This window comes from Balaenoptera physalus (assembly GCF_965194825.1).
Source record: "Balaenoptera physalus genome assembly, chromosome: 7".
NCBI lineage: Eukaryota > Metazoa > Chordata > Mammalia > Artiodactyla > Balaenopteridae > Balaenoptera > Balaenoptera physalus.
Window position 1 is genome coordinate 30,639,583 of NC_138886.1, and position 16,021 is coordinate 30,655,603.

At 41.9% G+C, this 16,021-nt stretch overlaps 1 protein-coding gene across 1 annotated transcript in view; it reads left to right on the plus strand.

Moving 5' to 3' along the window:
• Positions 1-16,021, plus strand: part of GRIN3A (glutamate ionotropic receptor NMDA type subunit 3A) — a 161,085-nt gene that overhangs the window by 122,568 nt on the left and 22,496 nt on the right. The window contains exon 6 of the mRNA XM_082471185.1: positions 1,510-1,661. Within this exon, the coding sequence (XP_082327311.1) occupies positions 1,510-1,661 (152 nt within the window). The remainder of the gene's footprint in view (positions 1-1,509; positions 1,662-16,021) is intronic.

The following is a 16,021-nucleotide window of genomic DNA, read 5'->3' on the forward strand; positions in this document are numbered from 1 at the left end:
GAAGTAACAGTTTGGAAAGCAAGTAAAGCCCCATACTAAGTGAGGATACAGAGTCCAAGCTAATTAATAAAACTCTGACAACAATTACATCTTCTTTACGCTCCTCCTTCATCCTTTCCCCTTCCTCTCTTGCCTTGAATAACCATTGTCACAGATATTTGGTTTATCAATTCCTTGACTTTTTTCTGAATATACTTTTATCACATACATATGAATTCTTAAAAATACAGTGTTTTGTTCTGAATGTTTTTACATTTACACAATGGATTCAGGCTATAATCTTCTGGGATAGACCTTTTTCATTCAGTGTTGCTAAGAGTCATCCATATTATTCCATGTCATTCTAGTTCATTATGTTTCACACTATACAATATTCCATTGTGTAAACATTCCACAATTTATTTACCCATTCTCTTGTCAACATTTGGGTTGTTTCCAATTTTTGCTATTATGAACAATGCCTCTAAGAACATTCTTGTACATATCTCCTGGTGTGGTTATGGAGGAGTTCTTTAGGAATGTACTTAAAGTTGCTTGTCTTAGAGCTTATAAATCTTCAACTATACAAAGTAATAGCAAACGGTTTTCCAAAGTGGGTACATCAATCTGCATTCCCACAAGCAATGAATAAGTGATCTTATTGATCTACATTTGTACCAACACTTGGTTTGATCAGATTCCCTTTTTTTTGACAAGTTTTTGCTGATGTTTTAGTACTTATGCTATATTGTACATTCACATGGTCTCATTCTATTATTAAAAAATAAAATAAAAGTAAAAGAGGGTCATGCATGACGAATGATAAGAGTATTTCATAAACCAGGGATTGTAATTCATCTAATTTTGTGTATTTAAGGTCCAGGGGAGGGGTTCTGGGAGAAGTAGATAGGGAATCCTAGCCCTGGTAAAGACCTCAAAGATGGCTTCTAAAGAATATCTTGAAGGGAAGGGCAGAAAGCCTTGGAATACAGTGTGCCCCAGTACACACTACGCAGCTCATTCCTCTCCTTTCCAGACTCATCTCTTTTACTCAGAGAGCAGATCCAAGGTAATCATACCTTGGACATTTTTTTAACATCTTTATTGGAGTATAATTGCTTTACAATGGTGTATTAGTTTCTGCTGTATCACAAAATGAATCAGCTATACGTATACATATGTCCCCATATCCCCTCCCTCTGGCATCTCCCTCCCACCCTCCCTATCCCACCCCTCTAGGTGGACACAAAGCACCGAGCTGATCTCCCTGTGCTATGCGGCTGCTTCCCACTAGCTATCTATTTTACATTTGGTAGTGTATATATGTCCATGCCACCCTCTCACTTCGTCCCAGCTTACCCTTCCCCCTCCCCGTATACCTTGGACATTTTTGAGTCCTTTGAAGGAAAGATGGTGAAAGCTCACTATGCCCTTTTTACCAGGCCTGACAGCAACATCACGCAAGTGTGGTGGCAACATCTCAGGAACCTCTCAGGTGAAACACTCATCTGAGATTATATTTTCTCCTAGGATATGGCATTGGTCTCCCTCCCAACTCTCCTTTGACCTCCAATATATCCGAGCTAATCAGTCAATACAAGTCACATGGGTTTATGGATGTGCTACATGACAAGTGGTACAAGGTGGTTCCCTGTGGCAAGAGAAGTTTCGCTGTCACTGAGGTAAGGGAAAAACTGCTGATAATGTTGATGCTTTGTACAGCTTTACCTTGAAAAATATGAGGAAATGCTGTCATATGTGGCCAATAATCCAGGCTATTACATCTCCTAAGACTCACCATGGTATTTAGATTACTCCTGATTTCACTTGAAGGATGCCTATTCAATAGGAATTTTCTGTAAGACAAGTTTGTCTTGGATTTAACTGTGATGCTATTTTGATGAGTAAATGTCTGAATTTCTATTTTTTGCCTATATGTTATATCCACAAGTGCAGAAGAAATGCTGTTCTGCATTACAGAAATAGTATCTGAGATTGACATTAACAGTGTTTGGTTTAACTGTTAATTGCTGGTCACAATGTGGACTTCAAAATATTCTCAAGATCTAACTTCCCTGTGGTCCAGTGATGAATCCTGCTTAGAGAAAGAGATATTAACTTATAACTGGTAATTCTTAGATAATCCTAGATTTTTTAAACTGAAAACAACCAATTCCCTTCTTTTGCTGATGGAAAACTAATATCCAGAGATCCTAAGTGATTTGCCCAAGGCACACAAATAGTCAGAATCTACATCTTTTTATTGCAATGCTCTGCCTTTACGATGTAATTAGAAAGAAACCCGCAAAGTGAGCCAGAAATTGGATGATTAAGATAGGAGACTAAAAGGTGTAACAAGAGCCACAGGCTCCAGTATTTAAAAGAGAAGCCAAATAAAGCAGTACGAGGTCTGCCTGACATTTAAAAAAAAAATCTAAAGCCAACAATAATGACTCCAAATAGCCTCTCTTCGCCAACAACTTTCACATTTGTATTTCAACACCAACTCTTCTTCTGGGCTCCAGAACCATATATCTACCTTCCTATTTGACATTTCCACTTGAATATCTTACAGGCATCTGACATTTAACTTGTCAGAACTGAACCCTGCTCTTCTCTCCTAAATCTGCTTTTCTCCCTGTGCGTCACATCTTGGATAACGGCACCTCTGTCCATCGAGTATCTCATTCCAGAAACTGGCAGGGATTCTTAATGCCTCCCACATCTCACCTTCTGCATCCATCAACAAGCCATATCTTTTCCTCTATAAAATATGCCTCAAATATGCCCATTTATTGTCATCTCCACTGTCATCACTCTAGTCCAAGCCATCATCCCTCACCTGGACCACTGCAAAAGTCTCCTAACTGGTCTGTTTTCATGCCTGCCGTTCTCCAATTTGTTTTCCACATGGCAGATCACTCTCCTACTTAGAAGCCTGCGATGGCTTCCCACGTTAATTAGGGAACAATCTGAAGTGCTGAATACGGCCTGCAATGCCCTGCAGGACTTGACCCTGCCTACTCCTTCAGCCTCATCTCATGCAACTTTCCTCGTGGCTCATTACACCCCACCAAAATGGTCATTCCAGATGGAGATACACCAGTGGCTTTCCTGCCCTGAGGTCTTGGCACATGCTGTTGCATCCTCCTTCCCAGATACTCTTCCTCTCCCCACCCCCCGACACTTACCTAGCTAATGCCTTCTCATTATAAACTCCCAGCTGAAATCTCCCTTCTTCACAGCCTGCCCATAGTCCCTGATGCAATCTGAATCATATCTCCCTTTATAATCTCATATTATATCTTATTTAGAAGATGGTCATTGAGCAAAGATTTAAAGGAAGCAAAGAGGGAAATGAGGAATTAGGGAACTAGCATGCTCTGTTTCTTATCACATGACAAAAACTGTTAGGGACATTAACTCATTGGTTCTCACTACAACCCTGTAAGGCAAGCATTTTTATATTTTTTTGGAGATATTTGCATGGCTTTTCCTAAAAGAAATAAAATTGGGCTTACACTGGTCAGCTGAATTAATTCAGCCTAGAAAATAAACAAACCAATTGCTTAAACTGTGCAAGGAAAGCAACAATCATTTCGTGTTTCCTACCATTTGTTGTGACCATGGTTAACTCAAGCCAAAATCTCCAAGTGATTCAAAGTTGACAGCAAGACATTAGACAAGACGAAGGGAGCCTCCCCATCATGCCCCCAAAGCCAGCAATACAGAATGACTGGCACCTCCCTGATCACAAGCATACCTCTAGGCTGTGCCATTTCAGAGGACCATCAGACCAAGACATCAGCTGGATGGACTGACTCCCAGGGCAAGCCTCTGAGGGTACAGGGCTCTTCAGGCTCAGAACCTAACTCCACCTGGGCACATACAGGGGAACATACTTTTGGAGACTAACAAGCACTAACATACATCTATTGATTCTAGTGTGAAAATATCTAACACAAAGCATGATAAATTTGAAGCCATACATTTCTGGACTTGCATCCTGGCTCTACCAATTAACAACTGAGTGACTTAACTGCTCTTAAGTCTGAATTTCTTCATCCATGAATGGATATGATAAAACCTGCCTTGTCATTTTGTTCTGGGAATAAGAGATCATTTATGGAGAGACCAAGTAAAAAACCTGGCATAGTAAATAATAGAAATATTAATACTTCCTCCCCTTCCATCAGGAAAACTTCCTGGGGTTCACAGATATCTTCAGGTATCTTTCTGCAGCTTTATTTAGAAGGAAACCTTCCCAGAAATTCTCCAGTAGATTTCCTCATATTCATTGGCCAAAATTACATCATCTGTCCATGTCTAAAGCCAATCAGTGGTGAGGGGAATGAGATCACCATGATAGATTAGCCAGTCGTGACTCATCCTCCAGGACTTATTAGCTGCTCCAGGGGCAGCTTCCCTTGAAATACATGGCCCCGTAGAGAATGGGGTTCTCTAAATGAAATGAAACGAAAGCAGGGTTCCCTTAGGAAGGAGGAGACAGGAGAATGAATGCTAAATAGGCAACCAACCACCTCTTCTACACTCTCTCCCATCCTACCCACTTCTAGTCATCATTACAATGAGGTATTTGGATTTAATCATATTCAAGAGCCCTCCACCTTTGATACAGTGATTACGGTCTTTCCTTTACGTCATCCTGAGATGAGAATATTTAATATATTTACAGTATAGCATAATGGTTGAAAGCATGGGCTTTGGAAACAGTTCTAGGTTTGAACGCCACCACCTGTGTGATACAAGACATGTTACTTGTCCATTCTGAGCCTCAGCTTCTGCAAATTGGGGTGATAATGTCTACTTTATAGGATTGTGGTGAAAATTAAGGCAGATAATTAATGCTTATAAAATACTGAGCCTATATCCAAGTATGATAACCACAAAGTAACTTATATCCTTAAGGATGATGAGGTTTCAACTGTTCCAGGGCTGTAAGGATTTATCAGTAATTTCAAACAAAATCAAATTAAGTGTGGACAAAAAAGAAGGCAGATTTTGAAAAACAAACAAATAATCAGCAAAAGCCATAAACTGTTCAGATGATATGTGCAAAACACACCACATCTTTTTTCAACCATGGTTTTTAATGGGACAAATTCAGGGGAGAGGCATTTGGGAAATTCTGGATGTAGTAAGATGGAAGCAACTGGATAAGAGGCTGATATCAGGATCAAGTTATGGTTGTTAACACAACCCTGGGCCCATTTTCCAGGTCAGCTGAATTTGGAACGGGGCGAGAGGTAGGAATGAGGAGAATGGAAGAGAGGTGTACCCTTAATTGGAACTTCAGAGACAGAAATAAAGATTATAATAACATCCATGTGTGTGTAGAGATGGGGGTGCCACCCCCAGCTTCAGGGAATGTTAAGAACATGTATGGAGCACTTCTGAGTGATGGTGGCCTGCACTACTGCATATTCTGGTCTGTGCAGTTAACAATCTGCTTTGCAATGTTGCTCACCTGTGTGCATTTAAACGGAGTGCATATCCTTGTGCACTGACTGGCATGTTTGTCTTGAACAACCTAAGACAGAATTTCAGGATGTCACCCTCACAGAACCTAAAGGTACAATGTAATTAAATGAAACCCATCTTCAGCTCATTGGCTGAGCTTAGTCTCCTCTGTGAAGGCCCTGTGCCTGCTGGATTTTCTATCACTCAATCCATGAGTTTCTACCTGCTGTTTGGGTGGGGGGTTTAGCTTTCTCCCAGAAAAGGTCAGAAGGAAGCATGCTTGTCAGTACTTTGCTTGCCATCCCTTTTGCCTCAAATGTCATACATTGCTGGGCTATTAGTGTGAAGAAAGTAGGACTGGATTTGAATTCAGAGAAGCCATATTTGAAGCCTGCCTCTACCATCCACTTGACTTAGGAAAAATCACTAACCCACCTCAGTCTCAGCTTCTTCATCTCTTCAGTAACTTCTTGTGAAGAGTTAATAAAATGGTAGTTTAATGACCACATCCCTCCTCCTTCGTCCTCCCCAGGCGGAGGGGTGCAGAGCACAGCACAGCAGAAGCAGGTATGTTCTGGAGGGTACCTCTCCCAACAGGTGCTCCTGAGAAAGACACTCCTCTGACCTCCCATTTTCCAGGTACAGTCCTAGTCCATGTATGCTGTCACAAAGTAATTAAACAATTTCACTCTGAAAAAAATATCCTCATTTGCCTAATGAATGATATATGGTCACCTAGTAACATGACATGAAAGATGCTTTTTTCCACCTGTTTCTCACAGTTGGACATTAATACTTGGTCCCCTGTCAGAACCTTGATCTATTCACCTCCCATCTCTTCGCAACACCAGAGCTATCTAGTTGCAATCTCTCTGGAGAATAAACTCATTTTTTTTAATTTTAGGGCTTTATCTGCTCCCAGAGTCACCTAGGAAATTGCAGGTCCAATTCTGCAGGCCAGACTCCAGCAATTTTCAGAGAGGAATTTTAAACTGACCTCAGATGTTTCTTCACGATCCTCCTAGCATAGCTGTGCCTCTGCCCACAGTGGGCTCGGGGATCGATTCCACGGGGGAACACGTATGGCAGGCTTTAAATTGCTTTCATTTCCCTCTGACTCAGCAAAAAAATATAATTTTTTTTTTTTTTTTGAGCCACTGACTGAATTTAAGAGTTCCAGGGCAACAGTTTTGTGAAATCTGTTATTTACAAACCAGGAAAAGGAAGGCAGCAGATCACAGCTTAGGAAACTCCCAAAATTCTTCAAGGAATTATTAAGATATATGATGATACCTCTTTTTGAAAGTCTCCTTTAAACATTGGGTTGAATAATGTGCCTTTTAACCAACTGGGAATAGTCAAGAAGGAAGAGGAAACAGTTTGGGCAGGGAATGGATAGCATACTCAAACAGTCTAAGGAGAGTTTTCAAGAAACTCTTGGCAGAGGTATGGTTTAAGGAAACCAACAGAAATAGTGCAATCTCTCAGGGCAGGTAAATTGAAGGAGCCATTACCACACCTTAGCTCAAAGGGGAAAATGGAGAGAGCCACTCCTAGAACCCACGGAGGCACAAGAGAGGGCATTCTAATAGGAGCTACAGCCTTTGGTTAGGGACATAGCCATGCCACAGTGACCTGGCTGAGAGAGAGCCAGGAAGTAAATACCTGACCTTAGTCTCCTCTGGCCCTCCAATCTTCCACCACTGCCTTAAGCCAAGGAAGCCTGTCAATGTGGTCCATATAGGACCTCCCCAGGGCACAAAGAAGGATGGGAAGAGGTGGAAAGTGGATCTGGAAGGGCAAAAGAATGTCCAGAGCAGCCCCTCCTGGCAGATGAAGGTGGGGATGGGGCCAGCTGAAGGAAAGCGCTGGCAGCCTGACCATCTATGAATGTGCGGCTTCTGCAACTGCAGAGGTCCAACCTCTGGGAGGGAGGGAGATCATGCCTTGCACGGATCAGGAAGAAGGGAGAAGGACAACCAGGCCACTGGAATGACCTTGGTCTTGGGAGTCACCCTTGCTCCATCATTACTGTGAGGAGGCAGTTTTATGTCCTCGGGAAAGTTACTGAATCTCTGTGAGCCTCAGTTGAATCCACATCTTCCTGGGTTTTTACAAGGTTTTCTGCTTCTGAATCCATGGGTCTCCTTGTGTTATCACTGAGTATTTAGGGAAACAAATACGTACTAAGCAAGAAGTGGAACACTGCACTGGAGAGAGCTCTATTTCAGGAATCCAGAGACCTCGATTACATAGGGTAGGGAAAAGGAAAAGGAAATGTTGAAATAGTCTAAAAATAAATCACTAATCTTTTCAGTGTTTTTTTATTATTAAGGAAAGTGCACATTAAGAAACGTTGCCCCATTCCACCCATGACCTCACCTTCAACTTGACCCTCACCCCATCCCTGAACTTACTCAGTCCTTGACCTCACCCCATTCCTGGCACCCAACCCCAACCTGACCTTTAATTCATTCTTAATCTTACCCATCCTTGGCATCCCCCATTCCTGAACTTCATCCAGTAAGGGATGAGGCCATGGAACAGGGGTGGAGTGAAGATGTTTGTGAAGCTCATTATTAGGTAATTTTTTTAAGCTGAAGTGTAAATGGTCTGTCTTTAGGACCACGGTAGAGGTGCAAATGCAAAAACAACCACGGTGTCAAAATATCCACATGTAAAAGGTACATCAAAACATCACGAACACATATTACTTAACCTCTCTGAGTTTCCTCCTATGCAAAATAGAGAGAAGAATATTTGATGATTCGGCTTGGTGTAAGGAACAGAGATAATGTACATAAAAGTGTCTGACATGTGGTAGCTGCTGAATGAATGGTAGTTACCATATTTGTCCTGACTCTGCCATGAACCAACTGAGTGACCTTCAGCAAATCACTTAAGTTCTCTGAAGCCTGTTTCCTGCCCTTAAGATTGAGCCGAGCAGCATGTCCAGCTTAAGAGAATGCTGTGGTTCTCAAGCAGGTGCGTTTAGAGGGATCCCAACCTAACTAGCTGAAGATCTGGATCCTGGGACACAGAGGAGGACAATGAACTGACTGGCCTCCAGTGTGGGCTCTCCATCCCTGACCACTGCCCCAGACCACCAAAACGTGCACCTAGTGTGAAACCTAATAATATCTGTTCACTGAGAAAATGGAGCTTTCTCACGGCAGACCCATTCTTCCCTCTGTTAATTTTTTGTGGGGAGGAGTAATGCGTTAGTCAACTATACACTGAAATCTGAAAAGATCACACAGTCCCATCAAGAAGCTTCAATGCCTGTCAATTTTCTTTGCAGTTTATTTTTAAAGACCCAAATGGAACAGTATGGGAGTGGGGGAGGGGGGAGTCTTAATGCAGTCCTTTTTTGCTCTTGACAACTACGTCACATCTCAACAGCCTCCTGCACCTCTCTCATCCCTACTCCTTCCTTTTTCAATTTAAAATGTCACTGTCTGCTCTTCAACCTGATGAAAGTTACGGCGAGGCAGGGAGAGTTAATGACTGCAGATTGCTTTAAATTGAAAACCTGTGTAAGTCAAGAACCATCTTGACAGCTGAGTGCTTCCCTTGGACTAGCCTAAGTAATTAAGTTTAGTATTTAAGCCAAGCAGATGGAACCTATCCAGGTAGCGCTTTCTGGAAACCTGAAGAAACACAAAGCTGTATCTATGTCCTTTTATGATGTGGAGTGGAATTGTGCATGAAGAAAGGGAGCCCAGTCTCAGAAAGGCCTCACCTTCTCTTATTCCGCTACCAGAACAAATTCACTCATTCATTCATTCATTCATTCATCTGTCAGCAAACATGTCTTGAATCCCTGTGTGCCAGCTCCACGCCAGGTGCAGCTGATGCAGAGATGAATACAGAGCTCACAGGCAGGTAGAGACAGACTTGTGAAGAAACCCCCTGGACCAGCGGTCCCCAACCTTTTTGTCACCAGGGACCGGTTTCGTGGAAGACAGTTTTTCCACGGACTGGGGGGGAGGGGGATGGTTCTGGCGATAATGTGAGCAAAGGGGAGCGATGGGGAGCAGCAGATGAAGCTTCGCTGGCTCCCCTGCCGTTCACCACCTGCTGTGCACCCCGGTTCCTAACAGGCCGTGGACTGGTACCAGTACCAGTCTGTGGCCTGGGGGTTGGGGACCCCTGCCCTAGACCACACCCCACAGGGGCAGTAGTAGAAGAAGATGCAAGGTGGAACAGTGACACAGGCAAGCCCATGGTTCACTCACAGAAGAGCGAGAAGGAATCAGAGAAGGCTTTCTGGAGGAGGGAAGCCCCTGTAGAGTGAAGAGCCCTCTGGTCAGAGCGTGAGCAAGACACCAAGGCACGAAATTAAAAGCAATGCAATTTGGCCCCACCCTCCAGAGACACTGCACCAAACCACACTGGATGCACAGGACTCCACATGCTTTTAGTGGTGCCCTCCTCAGGGATTCTAAAATTACAGGTGGCCATCTTCCCTGGCCCACTTGTTATGCAGCCACAGCTAGACCCAGGAATAAATTATAGGTCTTTGACTTTTCCTGTGTTCTGCCTTGGAGCCCACCATTATCTCCACGAGGGCAGGGACATCCTTTCTAGTATGGAAGGCAGTCTGGAATAATGGAAAGAATTTCAGTTCTGGAAGTGGACATCCTAGGGTTTGACCCCTGGCTCTATCACTGTGTCTGTGCAAGCCGTGAAACTTCTAAAACTTCACATCCTCACCCCAAAACTGGGGATGATAATAGAGTCTACTTGTAAGTAATAAAATGTATTTAATGAGATAGTTTATGGAGAACACCTAGCTTAGCAAATGTTCCCCCCTCCTTCCCTGAGTATAGAGCTATGCACATAGAAGAAAAAATATTTGATAAATAATAAACACATGCAAAAAATTACTCCTGGACCCATCTCCAAAAAAGCAGAAGCACCTTATAATTCCAACATAAATGTTCTTTATATTATATTAATTACATGTTCTAGAACTGAAGACTTTTGGAGGGAGGACTTGTGAAATACATGATTCTGGAATTTTCTGTTTTGCAATGTGCTGGATTAACCAGCATTTACAGTATCATGTTATTCCTTTTGTCCAACTCAGCTTCTAGGTTGAGTGGGAAAACAGGAAGGTGGCTTATACAAACCATTAGCCTGAACTTAAAACAGATCTTTAAAGAAACAACAGTAACTACTTTCTTTAAATGTGGTCAATGGTATTTCAAAGTCCGGTTGCTGGGTGCACAAGCTGGAGACCTACAATTCTCTAGTCTTGTTTTCTCCTCACCCCATATCATCACAAAGCTAGGGCTGCTTCTCTGTTGCTCTCTGGTTACTATAAATGACAGAAGTTTTAATTCTGATACAGTGAAAACTAATTCCAGCAAGTGTCCCGCTTTACCCATGCTAATGAGCAATTAAACAGATAACATGGAATAACGGTCTCCTCTTTTATATACCAGAGATGCTTGAGCATCTGTTATACCCAAGATCGCATACTGTTAACAGTCCTCGTTTTTCCCCTGGTTGAATTCAATGAACTCATGCTCAGACTGATTAGGACTATTGTGAGAGACAGTCTTCCTTCCACTTTTTTAGATTTCCATACACTGAAATCTGTGGGGGAATCACATGAAACGGGACTCCTCCCTAATTATTCCCAGTGCTAAACAGTTAACTCTCCAGGCTCTGAAGATTCCAGCTTGGAAAAAAAAAAAAAAAAAAAAAAGGAAGGAAATGTGTGAAGATCATCACCTAGTGGCTATAATGTGAAGTGTCACAAAATATCAGAAAACCATCTTTTTTATATCTCACAGATGGTATTAACCAAGTCTAAGAATGTGAGAAATTGCCCCGACATTTCCTCTGAAGACACTTCCTCCCATGTGGCTGTGGGAGTTGGATGAGAAGCCAGTATCGTCAGCGGGTGCGGGGCGGGGAGCCCCGGAGCCCTTACACACACCGTGTGAGCCCTTCATCACACAGTAGAGGTGGCTTCCTGCAACATCCAAGCACAGGGCTGGTTAGCCAGGGAAGCCAGTGCAGTCACATTTGGAGTCTCACCTTTGCTTCCTCCCTCTGTCCTTCTGTCCAGTAAGACACCGGGCCTAGTGTTATGGGTCTAATTGTACCCCCCCAAAAAGATAGGTTTAAGTCCTAAGGCGCTAACCCCTTGGTACCTCAGAATAGGGCCTGGTTTGAAAATAGGGTCATCAAAGATGAGATTAAACAGTCACACTGTAGTAGAGAGAGTCCCTAATCCAACATGACTGGTATCCCTATAGGAAGACAACTAGCATGCAAAGACAGACACACAGGGAGAACACCATGTGACCACGAAGGCAGAGGGTGGATTTATGCAGCTTCAGGCCAAGGAACACCAAAGATTGCTGGCAAACTATCAGAAACTAGGAATAAGCAAGGAAGGATTCCTCTACAGGTTTCAGAGGGAACATGGCCCTGCCAACGTCCTGATTTCAAATTTCTAGTTTCCAAAACTGGGATACAATAAATTTCTGTTGAAAGCACCATCCAGTTTCTGGTACTTGTCATGGCAGCCCTAGCAAATGAATACACCTCACCTTTCACCTCTAGTGCCTCTTTCATCCTAGCTCAGGCTCCCATATTCCAGGCAAACATGCATAGTTGTTGTTTGCTGGCCACTCTCCCAACTGCCAGGCTCTCCCCCGTTCAGCTCACCCTTAACAATGCCAGATTGATCTTTTTAGAACAAAATTCTGATTTGGTCACTCATCTGTGCTTTCCCTGTCATATGGAAACCAAGTGTCTTCAGCCAAACATTCAAAACTCCCCTTGATCTGTTTCCTTCCAGCTAACCTTCTCATATTTTGCTCAAGTATTTCAGCCGCATTAAACTAGTTGCTGGTATCTATGCCTACTCCCTTTCCTACTTCTATGATTATGGTATTTGTCACCCTTGTCTTCATCAGGATCAAACAATACTTCTTGAGAAAAAAAATCTTCCTCCATTTGTCCCCAGCAAGAATTCTAGGAAGTTCTCAACAATTTCTCAGTTCTCTGAATTCTTATAGCTCTTTGCCCTTACCTCTCTGATGACATCTTTCTTTTTCCATCTTGTGCTATAATTAATCACAATCTCTAATGCCTCAGTTCACTCAGCAGTAGGTAAGCTTTCTGAGTAGGGACCATCTCTGAATGCCCTCAATGCTTTATATGTCAAAACATAATTGGATAAATGATGCCCTGTAAAGGAATGATTGAATAAATGTTGCCCTTTCTTCAGTGTCTAAGGCATGGTCAGATCATCTCTTCACTTCATCTAATACCATGCTCTCCCTTGTCCTCCCTGTTCTGGCCACACTGGCCTTTACGTTTGTCCTACTTGATATGCTCTTCCTGCCCCAGTGCCTCTGCACATGGAAGTCCTTCTTCCTGGAACACGCATCCCTGCCTAAACATCCAGTTAACTTCTCCCTGAGACTTCAGCTCAATCATCACTTCCCCAATTAAAGTTCTGTTAATCTTTCTGACTAGATTAAATTCCTATTGTGTTACTTCTCATCTGTGACACTCACCACAGGTGCCCCTGCACATTTATAGGCATGATAATTTGGTCCATGTGCATCTTCCCTACAAACGGTAAGCTCCATGAGGACAGAGACAGCTGGGAAAGTATCTGCCTTAGGTCACTACCATATGCCTCTCATATTGCAGATGCTCAAGAGATATTTGTGTAGAAAACAAATGAGTACTTGAGTATATTTGCATGTGTATATATACAAACAATCTACTAGAATTAGAATTTTCTAGACAAGTCTGCAGTAGGCAATAATTGTAATATCTACAATATTTGTACCTACTATGAGCTAGGCACTGAGTCTAATACTTTATGCATTTTATCTCATTTAATTCTGAAAATGATGCTATAAGTTAGCAATTGTATCCTTGTTTTACACATGAGCCAACAGTGGCTCAGATAAGTAACTCTGCCCAAGATCACAGAGTTGTTAAATCGCAAAACTATGATTGAAAAACCATATATTCCAAAGCTCATATTAAACACCATCCCAGAATTACAAAAGAAAATCAAGCATATTACTCTTGATCCTTTTGAATATACATGATAAACATAAAAGACTGAGCAAATAGTGATACATCCTTAAAGCCATACCACTTACTATACTGTAGATTTCTCAAGGGACTGTGTCTTGTTCACCACAGAAAATTCCATTACCTGGCACAGGGCCTGGCACATAGTAAGTGCTCAATATATATGTGTTAAATGGATTGTTTTATTATTGAAGTAGAGTTGACTTACAATATTAGTTTCAGGTGTACAATATAGGGATTCACTATTTTTATAGATCATACTCCGTATAAAGATATTATAAAATATTGCCCATATTTTCCCTGTGCTGTACATTACATCCTTAAATCTTACTCATTTTATACCTAGTAGTACCTCTAAATCCCCGTATCTTCCCTTGACCCTCCCCCCACCCCTCTCCTCAATGGGAGCCAACTAGTTTGTTCTGTGTATCTGTGAGTCAGTTTCTGTATTATAATATTCATTCGTTTTATTTTTTAGATTCCACATATAAGTGAAAACTGTATTTGTCTTTCTCGCTCTGACTTATTTCGCTTAGCATAATACCCTCTAGGTCCATCCATGTTGTTGAAATATTTGTTAAATGGATTTAAACTTCAAACAAGGTTTGTCACCTCCAAGGAAGATAAAACACATAGAGCCAGAGTCAAATTTCTGCTTTGGAGAAAGCAAATAAAGGAGTAGGAAAGGGAAAAGTAAGGAGACAAGGTATAAAATTTCTTGAGCCCCTAATGTGCGCTGGTGTGCTCTTTTAGTTGTGTTTTTTTTTTTTTTTTAATTTTTAGATGTTATCCCACTTAAACCTATAATAACATTATATGACACCATTATAGTATTTCTGAGTTGCAGGTGAGAACTCTGATGCTCATGAATGCTTTTAAACTCACGGCGATGTGGTTCCACAGTCTACACAGTGGCTACCTCAATACAAATAGATGTTAAAGATGGTGCCCAGCAAAATCACAGAAAGGTGAGGGCTTCCACCTGTAAAGCTCCCAGAGTGACTGTGTGAATTACTCAGAAACTTGTTCTGCTGAATAACTTGGAAGATGAAGCTTTATATGAGCCTCAATTCTCATTACTTCTGTTTCTATTTTATTTTCCAGTGTCAGTTGTATTTGCATGTAACCCCTCATAGTCCTTTTCCTGAAAACTCGTGAGGAAAAAAAAAAATGGCTTACTGAAATGGAAGTGGTGTCAGAATCCTGATTTCTTCCAAAACAATCAGCCAGTCCTTTTAATGTGCTTCCTGCAGTGAATGTCCAGCAATCCAAATCCCCCCACAGTGATAAATGGAAAGAGTGATAAATAGTGTTTTCCATGGAAATGACTAAGAATAATGGCTGGAGAAAACTGAAACAATGGCACTGAGTCCCATAATAATGCTGAACTACAAAGTTTATAAAATGTGGAACAATGGGGAACTCGACTTCACACTGACTAAAATTTCAGATCCAGCATCACATTACCTCCTCTACAAGGCAGGAGTAAAGCAGTTCTGATTGTGCACCATTTTATTTCAAAGAAGTGGTACCATCTTCCTGGTAATGTCTGTTTGACCATTAAATTAGGTAACTCTTGGGACGATATTTCTCCTTCTACATAATATTTCTATATGCAATCCCTCATCTCACTCTTAGAATATATAAAGCAGGTGATTATTATCACCACTTTACAGATGAGGACACTGGGGCTGGGACAGTAACAGCTCCTCTAAGAGCTCACAGCTCGTGGGGCAGAGCAGGGACTGGAACCTGGTCTATTTAATTCCTATGCTCTCACCACTGCCCCTCGCTACCTCCTAATAACACACTGCATAGAGGAAGACACTTACTTAAGAGTTTCCACACTGATGACTCCTTCCTAAAGGACAACCATCAAGGCATTACTCAGGAGAAAATCATGAGGACTCCATAAGAGTACGAGTGAGGTCCGTCACTGCATTCCTCAAGCCTGCAATGGAAAATCTGCCATCAGCCCCCAAAGAACAGTGCCCTGGAGGAGCTGAAGTTAATGCTGGCAAAGGGCTTAGAGCAGCGATTGGCATATTGTACATGGTACAATTGTACACACAAGGAGTGTGCATTAAATGAATGCACATACACTTAAGTGCCCAGGCTGCCAAGTATTCTTTCTTTAAGCCTTCATCTCCACCAGCAGGGTAAATAGTAATAAAATTAGTAATAATAACAACAATAATAATGATTTATCATATTGGCTAGTAACAGCTTTAATCCTCATACAACTGTTTAAAATATATTACTAGCCCCATTTTACAGATGGGGAAAACTGACATTAAGCAACTTCTCCAAGTTGCTTACTGCTACTAAGTGGACAGTTAAGATTTGATTGCCCTATTGTTACAGAATACAAGTCCGTGTGCCCCATGCGCAGTAAGGCCAAACAATCCCAAAACGTCAGAGTTTGGAGCAGAGAAAGGTTGATTACAGGGCCATGAAAGGAGACGGGTGGCTCATACCTTTA